Source organism: Austrofundulus limnaeus, unplaced genomic scaffold (assembly GCF_001266775.1).
Source record: "Austrofundulus limnaeus strain Quisiro unplaced genomic scaffold, Austrofundulus_limnaeus-1.0 Scaffold13, whole genome shotgun sequence".
NCBI lineage: Eukaryota > Metazoa > Chordata > Actinopteri > Cyprinodontiformes > Rivulidae > Austrofundulus > Austrofundulus limnaeus.
The window spans coordinates 1,463,412-1,483,606 of record NW_013952415.1 but is presented as its reverse complement, the minus strand read 5'-3'; the positions used below and the strand labels follow the sequence as shown (position 1 = coordinate 1,483,606).

The following is a 20,195-nucleotide window of genomic DNA, read 5'->3' as shown; positions in this document are numbered from 1 at the left end:
GACCAGTGTCTGATTTTTTATATTTCATGTGTACTTTAAAATATACAATTTTGTTGTTCTGATTAGCATTAAACAATTGTAAAAGATTTATTTTATTTATTTTTTTATTTCAGAGTTTTTTTTTATACAACTTACATTACAAGTCATAATCAAGCAGTTTTCACAAAGCTCAGCCATCACGAGGCTTTTAGCATCACTCCTACTTCACAGGACCACCAACACCCCAGCTCCCGATGGATGTTTACACTGATCCCTTCAGAACTCCCCTGAGCTGCTTCCTCTTCGAATTAGAATGCACACGTTTTCTGAAGAACGCTTTCTTTCTGTCTGCACAGAGCCTTTGTGGAAAGACAATACTTGGACTGGTCCTCTAGATCACAGACAGACATTACTTGCCGAGGGACAAGCCATGAAAGAGGAAAAAAWAACAGCTGATTGTTTTGATCACCTTCAAAAAAAAAACTTATTCTAATAGGATTAATTAGTTTTTAAAATTGTTTTACTTTTCCCTAGAATTTACCTGCGTTTGTTTTTCTCCCCCAGCACTTGCCCATGACTTTTTTGGCTAAAATACAATTCATGAAAAGTTTGTTTTGTTTCTATCAACTGAGCTAAGGTGACACAGAAGCACTAATTATTTCAGCACCAAATATAAATKAGCTAAAGGCAGCACTTTGTAAAGTTTGTTTATCCACATAATTACACTTAGCATATGATCAGTTTTTTTATTTTTATTTTTCAGTTTTAAACATAGATGGATGCTCTTGAGTTTGTTAAGTAGTTCTCAGCAGCACTTGGCCTAACACTCAGCGGGCAGTCGAAATGTGGCAGGGAAAATGGAAGAAAAAAAAACATGCACGTCCCTTTTGCAAAAGACGTGCCATGCTTGAAAAAGTCTGTCACCGAGCAAAAATAAAGAAATACAAGCGGCGTGCCGACATCTCAGCTGGCCAATCTGTCAGCTAGTGCTTTAGTTCTTCTTTGCTTCCCGTTGCTCATCACTCCACATCTCTTTCAAGCCCTTGACACTAAACAGCAGGAAGGAAGTCACTAAGACGAGGCTGTGATTTTTTTCTTTGACACGTTAATTAGCAAGAGACTCACATTAGCAGATTGAGATACATCATATAAAAATGTTTTTTCGCAAGTTTTTTGACTTGTTTTTTTTTTTTTAAGAGTTTTATGTCAAACAATGGGATGAGCGTGCCCACGGACATCCATAGTATCTTCTTTTCTTCATAACAGCTGGACTTACAGGATAACTTAAATCTCTCACATAATCCCCTCTCAAACGCCAAACTCCTGACCATCAGAACAAATTATAAAACAGACTAGAGCACACTAAGTTCAATTTGACCCCAGCACTGACCTACAAATTCTGACTATGCCCCAGCCTGCTGTTGCTTCTCCGATGAGGGAGTTTGACAGATTTTTCAAGGTGAGCTGCACAAATAGTCAAGCCGGGATGGACACGAAAATATGACTCTGTTATGAGAAGAGGGTGTGTAAATGCACTGGAGGACATTTCATGATTCTCATGAATTTATAAGCAGCCACTAAGGCAGAAGAAAAACATCAAAAACTCCCCCATGTTTGTGTCAGCAACTGGCTTACTCTTGTTGTATCGGTATATATGTTACAAAGCGTGACAATGAGAAATAAAGCGACTCCTTTGAGCCACATAAGTTTGTGCTGGAAAAAAAAATATAAACAACAATTAACACAAAAGTGCAATATCTCCTCCAGTCATGTTTACAGTGAGACAGAATTTCTTTTAGGAAGAACACAAAATGGTTGGTCATCCAAAACATCAAGACTCTTTACAGTTGTGGTAAAACAGCAGGTGATGGATACGAGCTTCTGCAGCAGAGATGCTGGTGCCTGCTTTGTACAGCAGCATTTGAAGCATGTAACACAGAAAGCACCTGAGGCCAAAAGACTCCACTGTAAAAGAGTGAAGGCATTGTTTAATTTTAAACAAAAATTGAGACTTTAATTGTTATTATTTAGTCAGTAGATGCATTTAAGGTGTAATWTTTTGAAGAAAATAATCATATTCTGAGCCCAATTCGGTCAAGGCAAACTGCAAAACACTTGGTAACTCATGCAAGTCAATTCATACATGAATATGGTTGAAAACAGCAACAAATGTACACTGTAAAAAATGAAATGTTGGATTTACTTAACCATGTAATGTTACCTGGTTCCACTTAACTGAGTTGAGTAAATTCAAAGCAATATACCAGTTTTTTTTAGCCAAAAAACATGAATATGTTGCTTTGAACTTACTCAACTCAGTTAAGTGGAACCAGGTAACATAACATGGTTAAGTAAATCCAACATTTCATTTTTAGACTGTATGACTGCAATAATATTGTGTTGAGAAATTGTTTTCTTTCTAAGTTAGATTATGCTTCTATTAACGTCTGCTGTTAAATGCAACAATGTTCATGAATAAAACATAGCAGGGCCAAGAAATCATTTGAAGAGCAAATATCAAGAATAAAACATACCTTCAGCTTAATATTTGAATTTGTTTACAGGTTTATTATCTGTTTCTGCAAAGATTAATAACCCACAACAGCCACTTGAAGTAAAGGATGTATTTAATGAGGTTTTGAACGCCTACTAAAAATATTTTCTAATACAAAACCAGGTAAATTAGCAGAGAACCACGATGATGTCAGATCAAGAAAGATGTAGACTGTGCAATTACATTCAAACTTTGACTTAAATTTTATTGTTTTAATATTTGTTGGTAATCTGTCAGTGTGCCCCAGGGCAGCTGTGGCTACAATATGGTTTGCCATCATCAGTGTGTGAATGTGTGTGAAGGGTTGAATGTCTGTAAGTATAAAGCGCTTTGGGGTCCGGAGGGACTTGTTAAAGGGCTCTATAAGTTCAGTCCATTTACCATTTACCATTTAATAAGAACAATAAAAAAATGTGTTATCTTCTGTCCGCTGTTAATGAGCTGTATATAACACCTTGAGGGGGGTGGGGTCACTTTCTGAGTTTTAAATTGGAAAAGTAAACATTGTTTGCAGTAATTAGTCAAACCAAAAGCTTAAGCTCTAAAATAAAAAAAATGAGTTTAAAGATCTAATGTGCTTATTGTATTTTTATATATGCTGTTGATTTTCTGAATTTAMTTATTTGCAGACCAAAAGACTGACAGTTTCTTGTACATTTTGACAGTTTTTACTGTAGTGTTGGCAGCTAGTGTTGCACAATGAAGCAGTGCCTTTCTGAGCAATTGTATATTTGCTTGTAAGATCTGCATATACAAAAGAATTTTTTATATAAGTGCATGCATTTGAATGCATTTTGAAATGATTGTCAGGTGGAAAGTAAATTGTGGCAAAAAATTATTTTGCTACTTTTGTAAATAAATAAATAAATACATTTTTGTCAGAGTGTCACAAATCCTAAAGGTGAAACATAACAAATGAAAAGCTAAAGTGGACATATCGTGCTTTTAAATTCTTCCTTTTCACATTTAAATGATTCATTTGGGGTCTTTATAGTTGGTAATGGTAAAATTTCCTTTGTTGCTTTTGGTAAATTATCAAGCACCAAGGGAACCCCAAAGAGCTTTGCAAAACAGTCATTCACACATTCACACACTGATGGTGGTAAGCTACATTGTAGCCACAGCCTGGGGCAGACAGAGGCCACTCTTTCACCATTTTTCTGTTGTGTGTCCTTCAATCCCCATTCCCACCCCCACAAAGGCAACTTATCCAAATTATATATTGTTTTTAAACTCCAGCAGCTGTACAAGAAACGATCCAAATAAATACTAGATTTTTAAATGGTTGATTGTCCATCCATCCATCCATCCATCCATCCATCCATCCATCCATCCATCCATCCATCCACCCATCCATCCATCCATCCATCCACCCACCCATCCATCCATCCATCCATCCATCCATCCATCCATCCATCCATCCATCCATCCATCCATCCACCCATCCATCCATGACCCATCCTTCCATCCATCCATCCATCCATCCATCCATCCATCCATTCATCCATCCATTCCTCCATTTCTTTTTAGCCAGTTTTCCTTTCCGGGGATTGATAATGAAAGTATTTTAAAACCCTCTCTGGAACAATAATGATAAAAGAACAGAGCTTACATTTGATTTCTTTTTAAGTCTAATGTGGCTTGAACAGATGACCCTGAAGCTCATTTTAYTGACACCAAAGCTCTTTTAAAGAGGCAGCTTCCCGTGTGACTCTTCTAACTGAAAGMAGGCAAAAAAAGTGACTTAACACAWAAAATTYCTTTTARTTTTCAAATTACAGAAAGGAAAATCCTGTTAAAATGACCTAGATTTTTGACTTTTAACTGTCACTTTTATTTCAAAATCAGAAAAAAAGCTATCTTTGGCAAACTTTCATTCACCTTGTCAATAAATAAACACCACCATCTCTSTTTTCAGACATTTCAGAACTTCATCTTGTGAGGTTAAATCTCATGTTGGCACTTGCCATTTAGTTGTAATTTATAACTTCTTRTAAGCTAATAATTCATGTTTAGTTTGTTAAATTTTCAACACAGAGAGAGACAATTCGAACCAGGGGGTACCTCTTATTTTATTTCCCTCCCTCCTCTCCCTTTATCATTTCGCCGAGCCGCACTGTGAGGGACACAGAAAAAAAAGAGATCACATGCATCTGTATGCACGTACAGTCATCTGTAGACAGACACACACACAGATGGAAACCCGCTGAGCAGCTCAAGGCTTATCCACCCACAGTGTTGGTAACCCAGTAGGATGATAAAGGCTTGAATCCAAAGTARCAGCTTATATCTTTAGATCAATGGCTGACCCACCAACCATGCAGCTCCAGCCTCACTGACCAACACCACACAGCTTAGAACCCACCAAACCACACAGTTCAAAACAGCATAGAGCATGTTGTAAGAGTCTAATGATTCTCTTCTGAATCCTGCACTCTCTCAGCTTGTCAGGTTTTTTTCCTGTCGTTTTTTAAGTCTTCGACATTTTTTTCTTTTGTTGCTTTTGTCGTTGCTATAAGCACTTTACCTCTGCTTGATTCTATGAAAAAAAAAAAAACTTACTGACTGAATAAGAAAGCTAAAAAAAGAGCGCAATATTTTGAAAGTTCAAAAAGGGGGTTTCAACATTCATCTTTCATAACCYAAATGAAAACAAGAAAGAGAACATCATAGGTATGAAATGAGAATGAGTTCTTGTGTTTTTCTTCAGATATCAAAATAACTTTGACTCTTCTGTCCAAAGGTGTAGCTGTCGCCAACAACCCAAAAACAACAAGCTAAAATAGTGCTCCGGTTGGTTAGAACAACCTCTTGAGAGTAAATCTACAACCCTTTTGTTTGAGGTTCCTTCTTTTCTTCTTGCAGAAACACTGAAGCCAATTTGAGCTGAGTTCGTAGTGTTTTCTGAATCTTTGGATGAATATTCAGACTCAAGAACTCCAGAACTTTCACAAAACTTGACAAACCTTTCACAAAGKCACTCCACTGATTTTCTGGGGTATTACTTCAAATTGTTGTGCTGTTGAAATCCAACATTTTGCTCTAGCTGAAATCCTCAACAATAGGTACAAATCATTTCTGTCCAGACGATTCTTTTGCAGTCCCGGTCACAAGAATACATCTTGATGCACTGAAATTCTAACTTACATTGGCCTTATAAAGACCAAGGAATTTCTACATACGCTTACACTGCCTCAGCTCATAAATAATAAAATAAAGACTACTGTTTCTTTTAATTTAAACTCAAAGGTTAAAAATAATAGAAAATCAGGCTTCAAACACATGAACTCTATTATCCCACAATGTTGAAATGCAAAACAAAGAAACAACAGCCATTGTGTTAAACTGAATTGAATTGATAAAATAAATTAGAACAATTAGAATAAGCAAAATAAATTAAAACACAAAARGTACTTGTAAATGGTACTTGTGCAAATGTGCTTAATAGAAAATACAATGGCATGGCAGCTGAGGAATAATGGGTTTTATTAAAGTCACATAAAGTATGTGCTCATTTATAACTTAATACTTGTTTATGACAAAATYTTTAATTTGAACTTGTTTTATTGCATTTTCTTTATTTAACCAAACCAAAACCTCTCTGAGCTCAAGATCTCATTTGCAAGAACCTTGTTTTTTTCTGATCACTCTGCAGCAGGTTGCTAGATTTTTGTTCATGCATGTTAAACACACTCTGACTGGYCTATCCCCAGAATCTCAGCAAAAGTCTGTTTTTGTGTCCATATTCTGAGATAAATCTGCTTCTGGATGAAGAGTAAAATATGTGCATCCTTTTATTTCATAGGATTTATTGCTTGGGTAACATTGCAAAACCACAGATTTCCACTAGTCCTTCCAATGTTTGTGAAGCGAAAGAAGCACACATCCTGTTCTGAATGCAGCAAAAATTCTCWCTTCCAGTTAAAGTGTTCACAAATTTGGTGCAAAATGGAATTGTCTAATAAACTAGTGATTAAGGTTAAGTTTCTCAAAGTAATTTTGAAACTCGTTGAAGTTTTAAAATCCCTAACAAACAATTACAAAGAGTTTATAAGTAGGTATTGTGAATTATGAGGTAAAAAATGTGCTGGCATGCAAGAAAGTGGACAACCTTTAGTTTAAGAGTGATCTTGTGTCTGGCTAATGCATAAACCAAGATTATAAGAAAGTATGGCTTCTTCAAAGCAAAGCCAAGAATTAAAACATGACTGAAGACTTGTTATCCTCCACCAGCTTTATTAATTCTCAGACTAGATGAGATAGGAAGGATTCTCTTGGGAGGTCCAAACARCAGGTACTTCATTTTCTCTTCTTTCCTAAAAGCCTGGAAGAKTTTTACAAATTCAAAGCAGCCAAAGGAGATTGCTGAAGCAACCTATGACCTTGCCGCCATTGGTCATTCTGCATGGTACAGCACATTTGTGTGAGTCTCTGCCAAACTCAGAGATCAAAAGGATCCCTTGGGAAGCTACAACCTTTTTTTAAAGTCAGAGGGATGGGGCACCCAAAGAAGAACAGGGAAGCACGGCAGAGCTGGAGTTTTTGGCCATGCCAGGTCCAATTAATTGGATTAAACCCAAATTAAAAAAGAGGAGAGTGATGAAACATCATTAAATTACTCATACAAGTAATAAAATGACTTGCTCTGGGCAACTGCTGATTGCTTTGTGGTGCCAGGAACCAATAGAGACAAACTCTAGATAGTGAACAGTTTCTCTATAAATTTCAAATCACTAATTATTCTTTAATGAGCAGATGAAAAAACATTGCTGTCAGCACAAACAACACTGAACAGGCCAAAGAGCAGAAGAAAACAATAACTGGTCTCAGTTTGATTGCGGTGTTCTGCCAGTTTTCCAAGACAAATCTACCTAAAGAGGACAAACATGACGCTAAGGACATGACAGAAAAGAAGAGTGCACGTACAGTGTACAGAGAGAAAAAACGGTTAAGAACACAAGGATGGGAAAGACAGCAAGACAGAGCAGCAGATAAAATATAAGAAAAAGTACAGATAAGCAAAGGAATGAAAATGGAAAGGAGACATACCTATCTCTGATGACCTTTACCAAAGAACTGGATTGTAGAAGAGAGCGACCAGATAAGACTAATACACTGAGGAAAACATCTTTATTTTAACCTTTTTCTCCTGCTGATATTTCAGCCAACAATGGCCAAACACAAACAGCCAAAGCACAAGACCTGCAAACCCTGTTTCGGATCAGAATAAGCTGCATCATGTCAGCGTGACATCTAAATATTACTAAACTTGCCTCAGCGATATCAGTCTACATTCATCGTGCCATCAAACCTGCCTTTTCCATCCACTAAATCTGCAAATAACAAAACAACGTGTGATTATTTTGAGCTTGCACAGCGTGAAGAACCTCATCCTCATACCTTCACCGTCTRGCATATTAGGAATTCATTTGCATTCATCAGGAACTCTGCCCCTGAGGGGCTCCTCTGAAATATGTTGGATTGTTTAGTCAAAATTACAATACAGCTAGGGCAATTTATCTTTTGAAAAGCCTGTTAATTTGTTCAGGAGTAAAAAGTGTTTTCATTAGCATGTTGAATAAGGAGTAGCTTGAGAATCTTAAACCAACCTGTTACACCACTTTCTCCTTAGCTAATGAGGCAGGGAATTACTGATTCCACCAGGAGCCTTCAACATGACAAACACACCGTGAATTTTGAGCTMGTACAGGGCAGCTGGACGTATGCATGTATGTGTGAGGGTGTTGGTGTTCACGTGCCTACACTACACATGTTGCTGCTAGTGAGAACATAGAGGTGGATATTCATTTATGACTACTTGTTTTCGCAAACCACTGGGACTAAAGCCTGCAATTWCACTGGAAACAATTAAACCAGATTAGTTTAGATCAGATCAAATACAGATAATTACATAATAAAACAGGGAGAATAAATGGGACAATAAAACCGTGCTTTGATTATCTACTGTGGAGCTGAGGTAAAGAGCAGGCAACCCACGGATACGTGTGACAAGTACCTCAAATTTAAAAATGCTTTAGGCTTCCTCTTCATTACAAAAAAAGGTTAAATGACCCAAAACTTTAAACTYTACAACAATCTAAAATGTTAAATGTATACTTTAGGGGTGAGAAGTGTCTGAGAAGTTGTGAATTAATGCAGTTTTAAGATGAAATCTAGAAGAATCGATTGAGTCCTTTTTGTCTCTGTACCAATAAAATCCTAATTATCTAAAATATGAGATGAAAAGTTTGCCTACAGGTTTCCTTCTACAGGCAACCACTTTAAAAGTAGCAGAAAACGTCAGAAACTCTAGGTACACAGGTGTATGAAGAACATGTCTTGTATTGACTTCATTGATGTGTTATATTACCACGACTCCAATTCCAATACAGTTTGGACGTTGTGTAAAACAAATAAAAACAAAATACATCAATTTGCGAATCCTTTTCAACCTAAATTCAATTGGATACACTACAAAGACAATATATTTAATGTTCAAATGGATAAACTTTTTTATTTTTATTTTTTGCAAATATTCAGAGTCATGCTGGCAGCATGTACCAAAACAGCTGGGACAGGGGCATGTTTACCACTGTGTTACATCACCTTTCCTTTTAACAACACTCAATAAGCGTCATAATGCTCCACACATTTGCATTAGGAAACAGGTCTGGACAGCAGGAAGGTCAGTCTAGTACCCGAACTCTTTTACTTCAAAGCCACACTGTTGTAACACGTGCAGAATGTGGCTTAGCAATGTCTTGCTGAAATAGCCAGGGACAGCTCTGAAAAAGACGTGGCTTGGATGACAGCATATGTTGCTCAAAAACCTGTATGTAGCTTTCAGCATTAATGGTGCCTTCACAGACATGTAATCTACCCATGCTATGTGCACTAATACACCCCCATATCATCAGAGAGGCTGGCTTTTCAACATTYTTCTTAGCATAATCTGGACAGTTCTTTTTTTCTTTGGCCCAGAGGACACYARGTCCATGATTAAAACCAATCTGAAATGTAGACTCATCAGACCACAGGACACTTCTCCACTTTGCATCAGTCCATCTCAAATGAGCTCGGGCCCAGAGACGCCTGTAGTGTCATTTTGCATGGTAGAGTTTTAACTTRCACTTGTAGATGTAGCGARAAACTGTGTTCACTGGTTTTCTGAAGTGMTCATGAGTCCATGTGYTAYCATCTGTTACGGAATGATGTGGGTTTTTAAWGCAGTGCCACCAGAGGGATCAAAGGTCACYACYTTCAYTGTTGGTTTTCAGCCTMGCTGCTTAGGCCTGAGTCACARTACAAGARTTTAAACCAGTCGGCCGATTTTCAAAGACTGATYGAGKCKACACCTGAGGATTAAAAAATCATGGATCTACCAGGTTTGGTCCTACAGTGTGTGGTGTACAGCCACATGMCAWGAGACAACACACCACACACGAAAATATATTTCATTCATGAACATTCAGATGTCATATTAAATCACACGAGACTTCCTGAAATCTCGCGAGAATTCAGATTTCCGAGGAAACATCTCACGTGACCTCCAGAGAGACGTGAGTTCAGAGTAAATAAACATTTGCAACAAGGAAGAAACAATGTGGATCGCTTGTGAACTATTTTTACCAGAGGAAAAACAATTCCAWAGGACTTTTAACATCCAGCGAACTTTCTGGTGAGTCATGACAGTTCTTGTTTACATCACCTTGCTTTCTACACGTCTCATTCAACAGGCTGAGAGCTCGGTTGAACACTACACACACTGTGATATCGGGCCAAAAAATCTAACGTTGAATATCCCCGATTTGAGTTCGGAGCGGTCCTAACGTCCTTCCGAGCTGACTAGATCAATCTTAACTCACCACCCACAGTGGGAATATCTGCTCAGATTATCTTTAGAGCCATCACGATAATCTGGACTTCCTTAAGATTGTCGGAAGGGCAAACATCAGCATGATATTCTTGTAGTGTGACACKGGCCTTACTTGCAGAGATTTGTCCAGATTCTGAATATTTTGATAATATTATGGACTGTAGATGACGAAATCCATAAATTCCTGGCAGTTGTACAATGAGAATCATTCTTTAACTGTCTGACCATTTGCTCACACAGTTGTTCACAAAGTGGTGAACCTCACCCCGTCCTTGCTTGTGAACAACTGAGCCTGTCAGGGATTTTTTATTTTATTTTATTTTTTTAGTTTATTTGAGCAAATATCTTGTCTTTGTAGTGTATTCAACTGAATATAGGTTGAAAGGGATTTGCAAATCATTATATTCTCTTTTTTTGGCATGTTTTACATAAAGTCCCAGCTTCATTGGAATTGGAGTTGTAGATCAAATATTCATAATATCGGCTTTCTGTACAAGTGGTGGTGTTCTAAATACAACAAATGCTCGCAAATTGTTGCATACACTTCTCTTAATTTTTCATTCATCTCCAGCGTATCTCTTGCATCATTCAACCAGGCTTCTGCTTAAAGCAAGCAGTTGAAGCAAGCAGTTCACAGCAATTATTTGCTATGAGTCCTAGATGTGGTCCCCTGGAAAAAAAAACAAGCATAAAATTTTTTTTAAACAAAAACCTGCACTGACATCATCTAACAACAGCACAGCTTTGAATAAAAACCACACAGAGGAATCCTACTATGTTTTTTTTGTCAGCAGTTAAACTAGTACATGAGAGGTGGTGAATGGATAAGACAGGGAGTAAAAATAATGGGGAGGGAAGGAAGTAATCCKTAAATAGTTAATGATGCCTTAGCAGCTGAGGGAAGCACACCAAAGCTACTTAAAGTAAGCTGTCCACAAACACACGGACGCCGCAGCAAAGCCAAACATTGGCTGACAGTGTGCAAACACATGCAGCAGGAGGGAGAAGCACAGCACAGTTCAACAACATGGAATCTCAAAAACAACACCCCAGTACCCCACKTTTTGTGTTACAGTACTTGATTTCATACTATTACTATGGGAATATCATGGGCTTAAAGGATGTCCGTGAGTTTTAGAATCAGGAAATCCAGAAAAATGAAGAAATAACAAGAGTTGCATCAGAGCTTTTGTCCTGGAAGATAAAAGTAATGCTTAGCAAGGCTGAGGGGAGATTCATGATTGGCATCAGATGTTCACTTACAGATTTTGGTGAAAAAAGTGGCAGCCAAGTAGAGTAAAGTAGCTTGGATTTTCACACTCTTTGAGGGCTTAATCTTTTGATTGTTAATGAGGCATTTTGGTTGAATTTAAAGTCTTTGCTCTCCCAATGGAAACACATAAAAAAGTTGAACTTCTAAGACGAATGGGGTGCAACACTGGTGCAAAAGGAGGCARTGGAGGGGAGGGGGAAAAAATGCTGCCTCTAAAGTTCCCATTTGCACACATGCTGACAAATGTGACAAACACACACTGCGAGCGCTAATACTTCATGGGAGTTCATCATCGCTGGAGTGAGACAAAAACCAATGAGGCTTTTTGGCAGATTTCCTGCTTGCCCAGGGTTGACAAATTGCCAAAGCCCTCTGTCACAGCCTCACTTTGAGGCTGCTAACTGATTCATCTGCCATGATTTAGATCTCAGGCATGAAAACAGGCGAGCAGAAATGCATGTTCCTCACACCTTAATTTGCATCACACAACATGGAGCAATTACGGTCTCTTCGAACAGTAATTTGTTAGCGAGAAAGCTCAGTGACTCAATACATTGTTGCTGCTCTGTGGAATCACCTCAGATTAAAAAAAAAGTTTCAAAACTTGTCATTTTCAGAACGAGAACCTTAAGTGATCTAAATAGACAGAGGGAAGGTGTAATTAACATGTTATTCTAGAAAAACTATTTACACACGCACAAAATTTTTGTTGATTTGAACACTCTGGTAGTTTTCTAATATGTTTAAAAGACTTGGAAAGTTGGATTAAATGTGTGCAAACACTAGGGAACACAAATGTATTTTCTTTAAATCAAGGCCAGTAACTATTCCCTCAAGATAATCTTTAAAAAATATAGAAATAAACATTGTTAAAGATAAATCATCTATGCAGGATGCTTTCTGTAAAATGTTGTTGAACAATAACCTTAACCTTTTCACTTTAAGATGAAAACAACAGAAGTTTTAATATCATTAAACCCTTGGATTTTCTATGCATGGTTTTAGTTTTGTTTTTGTTTTTTCTGACCAAATTAGGCTTATATTGTAAATTATGTTTTAGAGCTTTTATTTTATTATTTATATATTTTTTACCAAGACATTCAAGAATGTCCAGATTAGGTTGTGATTTATCGCCACATGGGGGGAGAAAAAAAAAAGAAAGCTGTTCATTCATGGGGAGTTTGTCAAAGTGTTTTGGTGAACTGAGCTGTGTTAATGATTAATGTGCCCTGAGGAAAGCAACAAGAAAAGAAATAAAAACAGGAGAAAAGAGGAGAAGTTCCCAAGGCAGCAAATACAGATACATCCTCTTGTCATGATCACCTGGGGCCTCATTTATAAAGGATTGCGTAGATTTCATACTAAAAGTGAACGTGCGATCAAAAGGCAAAAATGGCGTACGCCAAAAAAAAAATTAAAATAAAAAAAGTTCTGATTTATAAAACCGTGTGCATGCACACCTTCAAGCAATTTTCCTTTATAGATCACAGCTGCACCTTAGAGTTTGCGCACAAGGTCCCGCCTCAGGTTCTGCCCTCTACACGCCCACACTCAATCATAAACAGTCAATGCATCCTCATGAATGTTAAGGTGTATTTAAATGAGTCAGCTGATCAATGTCAATAAAAGCAATTGGCTCAGGAATGCACTCCGTCATGCATCTGGAGAAGGAGAGGAGCTGACGACTGCTCACAACAACAGATTGTCTGTAATTTACATAGATGTTCCCTGATTTTGCAGGTATACAAAGGTTTAGAGCAATCTCATGTATCTTTTCAAAAAAATCAGCTTCAAATGTTTTTATTTATTTATTTATTTATGATTTATTTTTTTCTCAGAGCCAAGGACGCTAAAAAAAGAATAAAATTAAATAAACCATCCATTGCCCCATTTTTCAGCTAGAAATATGTTCACCACTCCTCCCCCGTTTCCTCCTTATTTACAGCCTGCACTGTTATCTGCGGCTGACCCCCCCAGTGTGCGTGCGTGAGGAATACAGACTTTAAAACTTAACGTTATTGCTGTCATGCTCCGTGTTAAAATTTCTCTTGTTGGGGAGGTGTCTGTGGGGGGTTGTCTGAGGAGGAGGGCATCCAGTTGGGACAAAGAGATACATGAACTAAAGATTTAAGTTGGCTTAGAAGGGTTTTTTAATTTAAATGCTGCCTTCCTGAAATTTGGTATGCTTGTTTGTCTTTGTGTCTATGGTGTATYATGATGTGATTGTGATGCTGTATTTCTGAGTGTTTTATGTGCTGCAGAACAGGAACCTGCTGTAAAACAGCAATTATGCTGAGTCAGGCTTGATTTTTAGTAATCTTTTCCTGTTAAATCAATAAATCAAATCAAATCAAAGGTCCTCCGGGCTCACCAACAGAAGCTTAAATAACACTGTTAAGAAAGCTGATGATAAAGTTGATCTAAAATCTAAGTTTGATTATGAAGTGAAGTTAAATATCTGACAGTGATCATTACACAGTGTGGCTATAATTCCTCACTTCACCATCTATGTCGTCAGCTTCCCGTCTCCGAAATGAATGAACGAATGTACCTCAGCTCTGGAACAACCTCCCACTGTCTGTGAGGTCTGCTGGGTCTCTGAATGAGTTTAAGTCTCTGTTAAAAACTCATCTGTTTAAACAGGCATTTGAGTCTGAAGAGCAGGATCATTAGGCCAGCCTTTGCTGTTTTGTTTGATTTTATTGTTCATTTTATTACTGTACTTTGTTCATTGTTTTTATTTTATGCTCCTGTACAGCACTTTGGTTTTTATTGTGCTTTATAAATAAACGATGATGATGATGATGATGATGTACGCATGGATCAGAGAGGTGTGAGGGACCGCACATTTTCACGTCAAGTTTGGATTTTATAAATCAGAACCTTTGCGTGGAAAGTGGCGTACGGACGTTTCTGGCCCTGTTTTGTGCGTACGCAAGCTTTATAAATCTGACCCCAGGTCACTATGCTTTACAAGTAGCCCAGGTATGCAACGTGACTTCAGAGAGATCACACCCCCCAAAAAAGGATTTATTTCAATAGAGACATAGAAATAATAACAAAAAAGTTATTAGATTCCTGAAAGGTTTGGAAAAATTCTAATATGCTCACAACATTTTCTCCATTCTAGTGCAAGAATTCTATCTCCTAATGACTTTTACATTGGCACTGCAAGCTCAAACAAGACCATTTTTAAAACTACAGCACCTGCTAAAGGAATGAAACCAACATAACAACTGATTTATGCCTCATCAAACTCTGTTGTTTTTTTGTTTTGTTTTTTWAATTACTTTATTTTTTAAGAAGGCAGATTAAAAATATGCACAACACAACGGCAGAGTAAACTCAAAAGGCTGCCTCACCTGAGGGTGAAAATCTGCACTGAGGAGAGTGTGGACAGAGCCAGAAAGGTGGAGACGGTCTCCCTCTGTCTGATGGGTTTCGACGGCACCATCACCACAAAGTTATTGTCCAGCTTCAGCTCTGACAGCGGCTGGAACAGCCTGACGCTCCCGATGCGCTGCATGGGTGTGTGCCCTGCGTAGTAGCCCATCGGCCTCTGCTGCTCTGGGCGAACGGGCCCAGGCTTTCTGGAATCCTCTGAGCTGCAGTCTCCACTGTCTGTGGTTTGAATCATATAATAGAGCTCCACAGGAGTGCCTTGAGCCTGCTCTGACACCCGCTGCCTGCCAGGCCTCACCGTGGGGGGGCTGAACCAGCTGGCCAGGGGCTCCAGCTCGGCGACACATATTCCCAGCTCACCTTTTAGCCTGCACGTCCCCCGCACCTCCTGTGTCTCATGAAAGGCGAACATCCTGACGCAGGGCAGCTTATGGACGGCGCTGTAATCATCCCAGTCCCTGCCTGCGATGTAGAACAACACTTGAACTTTTGGGAAACTAGGGTGAATCTGCTCGCTGATGATATACGTATAAACCTTCCAATTGAACGTGAAGAGTGGCACTGACGTCGCCGTTGTCGGTGCTGATGATGATGATGTAAAAGATGGCGTGTTAAACGGCCCTGGCAGTGGCTGCAGCATCTCCAAAGGAACGGGCTCCTGAACAGAAAGRTGCCCATAGCTGGCATTGACAAAGGGCATCTGCCGAGCCTGGTGGATAAAGAAGGACTCTGTGCGAGCTTGGAGGCTGGAGTTCCTCATTATGTCCTGGTTTGCCTCCAGTAAGAAGAACGCCGACTCAGCATTGATGATCCGGTAGCTGACAGGCAGATAGATTGGGGTGGGGCCGTACCGCTGCAGGCCATCCAGGATCACCTTGCTGTCCACCACTGGAAGACAAAGAAAACAGCAGAAACGAATAAGCAACCTATAAATGAAGATACAAAGTACTTACTTTTTTTTAAAAACTCTTCTAACAAAACAAGAACCAAGCATGAAATTAAAGTATAACACGTAGAAAAAATGGATTAAGTAAATAAGAGGCTGCATAGTGGAAGTTCACATTTGCATGCATTGCCTGCAACTTAAGGCAATCATATCTTCAGTCCGTTCCAGTGTGTTAAATCCCTTGTTGGAGACATTTCCACATGATATCACTTTCATGAGCCACTGCTTTCATTTACAGGAACTTGTTCGACTTATTTCAAAACACTTGTGCTTTCCTCAGTCTCCTGCTTATCGGGCTTTTCCAAAGTTCTCGCAGTCTTTTTATTTGTGATGCTGTAACTCTTGTTTTGTTCTCATTCACTTTTGTTGACATATTGATCCATCTGCTCCTCAAAATTTCACACCATTTATGTTTTTACTTCATTTCTCTGACGTTCAAGCTTTATTTTATGCTACTGGTAAATTTAGAAGTTTGTAATAGAACTCTTAGTGCATTTTTCCCCCACCAAGTAATATACCAGTGATATGGTTGAATTAAGTAATTGTTTAAAGTAATTTTCCATATTTACAACCTGACTATGTGGCACAATAAAATTTTAATCAGGTGTCAGAGATCTAGGGTTGATTTGGATGAAACACTGCAGCGGTGATGAGAGTTTTGATGTTATTAGGGGTCTGAAAAAAGAATGGTTTTAAAATAAAATGCTATGTAATCCAGCAGTTATTATCAAACGTTCGTTACAACAATTCACAAAAAACATCCTTATGGCATGAAGCTGTTTGTACTTCACRTTTTTCTTTCTCTACACCAGAGGTTCTCAAACTGAGGTCCCTGGACCCCCAGGGGTTCGCAAGAGGTGTCTTGGGGGTCCTCAAAAATTTTTACTAATATGTTAATTTGATTTTTGTTTTTAAAAACGCATGGAGAACAATGAACTAATAAAACAAACATAATAAACTTAATAAAAATATATAGTCCCATGACATTTAGGGGTTGAAATGACAACAAATTATCTTTTAAAACACCACAGGGTTGATGAGGGGGTCCCTGGAATTGTTTTCGCCCTTGTAAGGGGTCCTCAGACCCAAATGGCTTGAGAAATCCTGCTCTACACTATTTTTAAAACTTCTCCACCTTCAAGTGTTTACAACCCAGCACAGCTTGAAACCAAGYCCATCATGCAACGTCAGGCCTCACACAACCTCAGAACCTGCCACCATCCCCTCTCCACTTCATTCTGTAAATCGTCTTCACCTCCTCTTTCTCCTCGCCATCAAGCAAGAGGCTTCAGATGTTTGGGCTGATGGAGAAGCCCATTAGAGCCCATTGATTTTCTGTCCTGAACCCTGCATGCTGTGGGAGACATGTTGTGGTAGTGATTTGTGACAGTCGATGGCTGGAACCCAATGACTGGCTCCGCAGATGGACAGAATCGGTCACAGGAGCAGCATTTTTACAAACAACAATACAGTAGAGGGTAAACATCATGGCTAGTCTTTATGTAAAATGGTTCAAACGATGCACTCGGCAGACATTATGCAAATGGTGTCATGGTGATGCAGACAAATGAGTGCATTGACTACAAACAGAGAGTTTGGTCATGCTTAATTCTGTTAGTGTAACTGCATGTGGTGCTTAATTCKGAACTGTCAACTTGTCAGACCTTTCAGATGTGCTAAAAGCTTTAAAATCTGTTAAAGAAAGGCCGAACCCCAACAATAGAAAGTGTCCCATTTATGTGAAAGTGAGCAGCAGCATATATTTTGGTATTTGTTTTAATATGTCAGGAGGTGGTTTGAAGCATCAATGAGGAAAAAAAAATAAACAATGATCCACTTGGCTCATTTTTCCCTCAAATAATTGAGTATTGTTCTAAAAAAATGCCTCTGTCTCTACTACAGCTCTGAAATTATGTTGGGAGGCCAGGATAAATAAAAAAACAGAAAAGAAAAGAAAATCACCCACATGGTCGAATCTAATTACTTTTTATCGCCCGCCGCAGTAAGGCTAAGGTGGGCAGTTATGTTTTTGCTTTTGTGTGTGTGTGTGTGTGTGTGTGCTTGTGTGTCTGTTACCAAAAACAAAACATGAACCACTTGATAAGTTTTAATGAAACTTGTAAAATGTAGTCACTGGAAGTATCCGTATAGGGCTGGGCAGTATGTCTAAAAATAGCATCACAATAGAAACATTTCATATCAGTCAATATTGATAATTAATTCATTTTTGTTTTACCTATTTGAAATAAGGACGAGAAGACAAAAGGCTGATCAATCATGCCAAACTAGTGATGTCACCATTCCTCTTTRATCAGCAATTTCCTCTCAACACTCATTTTCTCCTCTCACTCAGCGTCATTCTTTTTTTTAAGCAGTAATGAGGCAAAACATGAAACTTCGGCTGCGCYTGTTACTCAACAGGTTGTTGCWWSCCYTGAGAGGTCGAGTGGTWAAAACCTTTCCTCTGCCTACATCCCCCAGAATGCTGTGCGGTTCTGGATGGAAGATCAGTGAAATTATCAACATTCTATAAGACACATTTTCTATTGATAATGATCACGTGTCTATTGTGATATATGTTGTTACTGATTTATTGCCCAGCCCTAGATGTGCGTTGCAAAAAAAATTAACCGTTGAACTCAACCTAACTGAAGATGGCTGCCAAAGTCAGTTTTTCAAAAACACATAAATGACAATTGGTCGGTTTTACAGATACTGACCGAAAATGTGGTGTGGTAGTAGCTGAGACTTATTTATAACACATACTACTAGGAAGACACCTCCTGATATTGCAGGAGATTGTGCGTTGGCTTTGTCATTTCTTGACATGGCATGAAAGGTATGGTAAGTCTTTCATATTTATTTTAAATATTAGTTTTCAAAACAGATAAAAATGTCTGTCACAACGAAAAATAAAAAAATTACACATAAATTATTGTTATTACTACTATTATTATTATTATTTAAGAAACTGTTCTGCTGAAACTTGAAACTTCTTTAAACAGCTCAGAGATCCTGGTGAAGAGTAACAATAGAAGACCTTCACTGTTCACTGCTGTTTCAAAAGATGACAAAACTAAGACTGATGTGAAGAGAGGACAGAGTGCTCAGAGGATGCTTGATCGTACTTACAGCAGAACGAGTCTATCCTCCCTCTCCCTCCCCGCCCTTGGATTTCGTATCTACAGCTGCTGTACTTGTAAATCATGTCTGCAGGACCTTTGCTGCAAATGAAAAAGCGAATGATTTGTGCAGATAACGTTACCTCCTGTGGTAAATCCTGGCTCTAAACTCTTGTGGAGGATTTTTGAGCAATGACAACTCCTCTGGATGTCGGATGAGGAGTCTGATCACATCATCATGTGACGGAACAGGGATTGAATGTATTTATGTTGTATTCATGAGCCAGACAGATAAAAAAAAAACCCACATGATTACAAATTATATTAAGCATTAAAGTATGTGAATGCCAGTTCCGAAGCATGAAGCAACTTTAAAAATAAAATAAACTATTAAAAACTTAAGCCAACAAGACAGACTTGTAGCTTCACATCAAATCATTTCCTTTAATCACCTGCTTACATCCCTGATGACCTAACTTCACATATAATCCCTTCATCTTGCCTTTCTGCTCTTCTGTCTATATTTATCTTCCGCCATGTGTGCATCTCATGGCCATGTTCTGAACAAACACACGGATGCATTCATCAAAGATTTTTATATGAGACTGACAGAAAGAGGTGTTTTTAATAGAACATAATGGTGCTTTTGGGAATGTTGATGGATTATTTCTGTTTAAGTGTTTAGAAGAAAAAAAAGACAGCACAGCAAAGAGCCTCCTGCAAAGAGGAAAGTCTTTCAAAGGCACTCATGAGAGTTCACAGCTTTCCAACCTGCTGATTTAACTTRTCCTGACTTTCACTTAATTAAACAAGCACAAGTGGTTACTGACTGACAAGGCTGACAGGTTGCAAATCTAAATCTGAGCCATTTCTCTATTTCTTCTCAGTTTGGCTATTTTTTTGACGAACTGTAAAGCATCTCATTTTTCACAAAAAAATGCTAACTTGGTTAACCAAAAATAAATAAATAAATAAATAAATAAATAAATAAATAAATAAATAAATAAATAAATAAACATGTTTTGAGCCACAGGTCCTGAGTG

At 38.3% G+C, this 20,195-nt stretch overlaps 1 protein-coding gene across 1 annotated transcript in view; it reads right to left on the bottom strand.

Annotated features, from left to right (window-relative positions):
- Positions 1-20,195, bottom strand: part of si:dkey-112m2.1 (transmembrane protein 132C) — a gene marked incomplete at its 3' end in the record, with an annotated part of 152,621 nt that overhangs the window by 78,579 nt on the left and 53,847 nt on the right. The window contains 1 exon segment of the mRNA XM_014002430.1: positions 15,045-15,972. Within this exon segment, the coding sequence (XP_013857884.1) occupies positions 15,045-15,972 (928 nt within the window).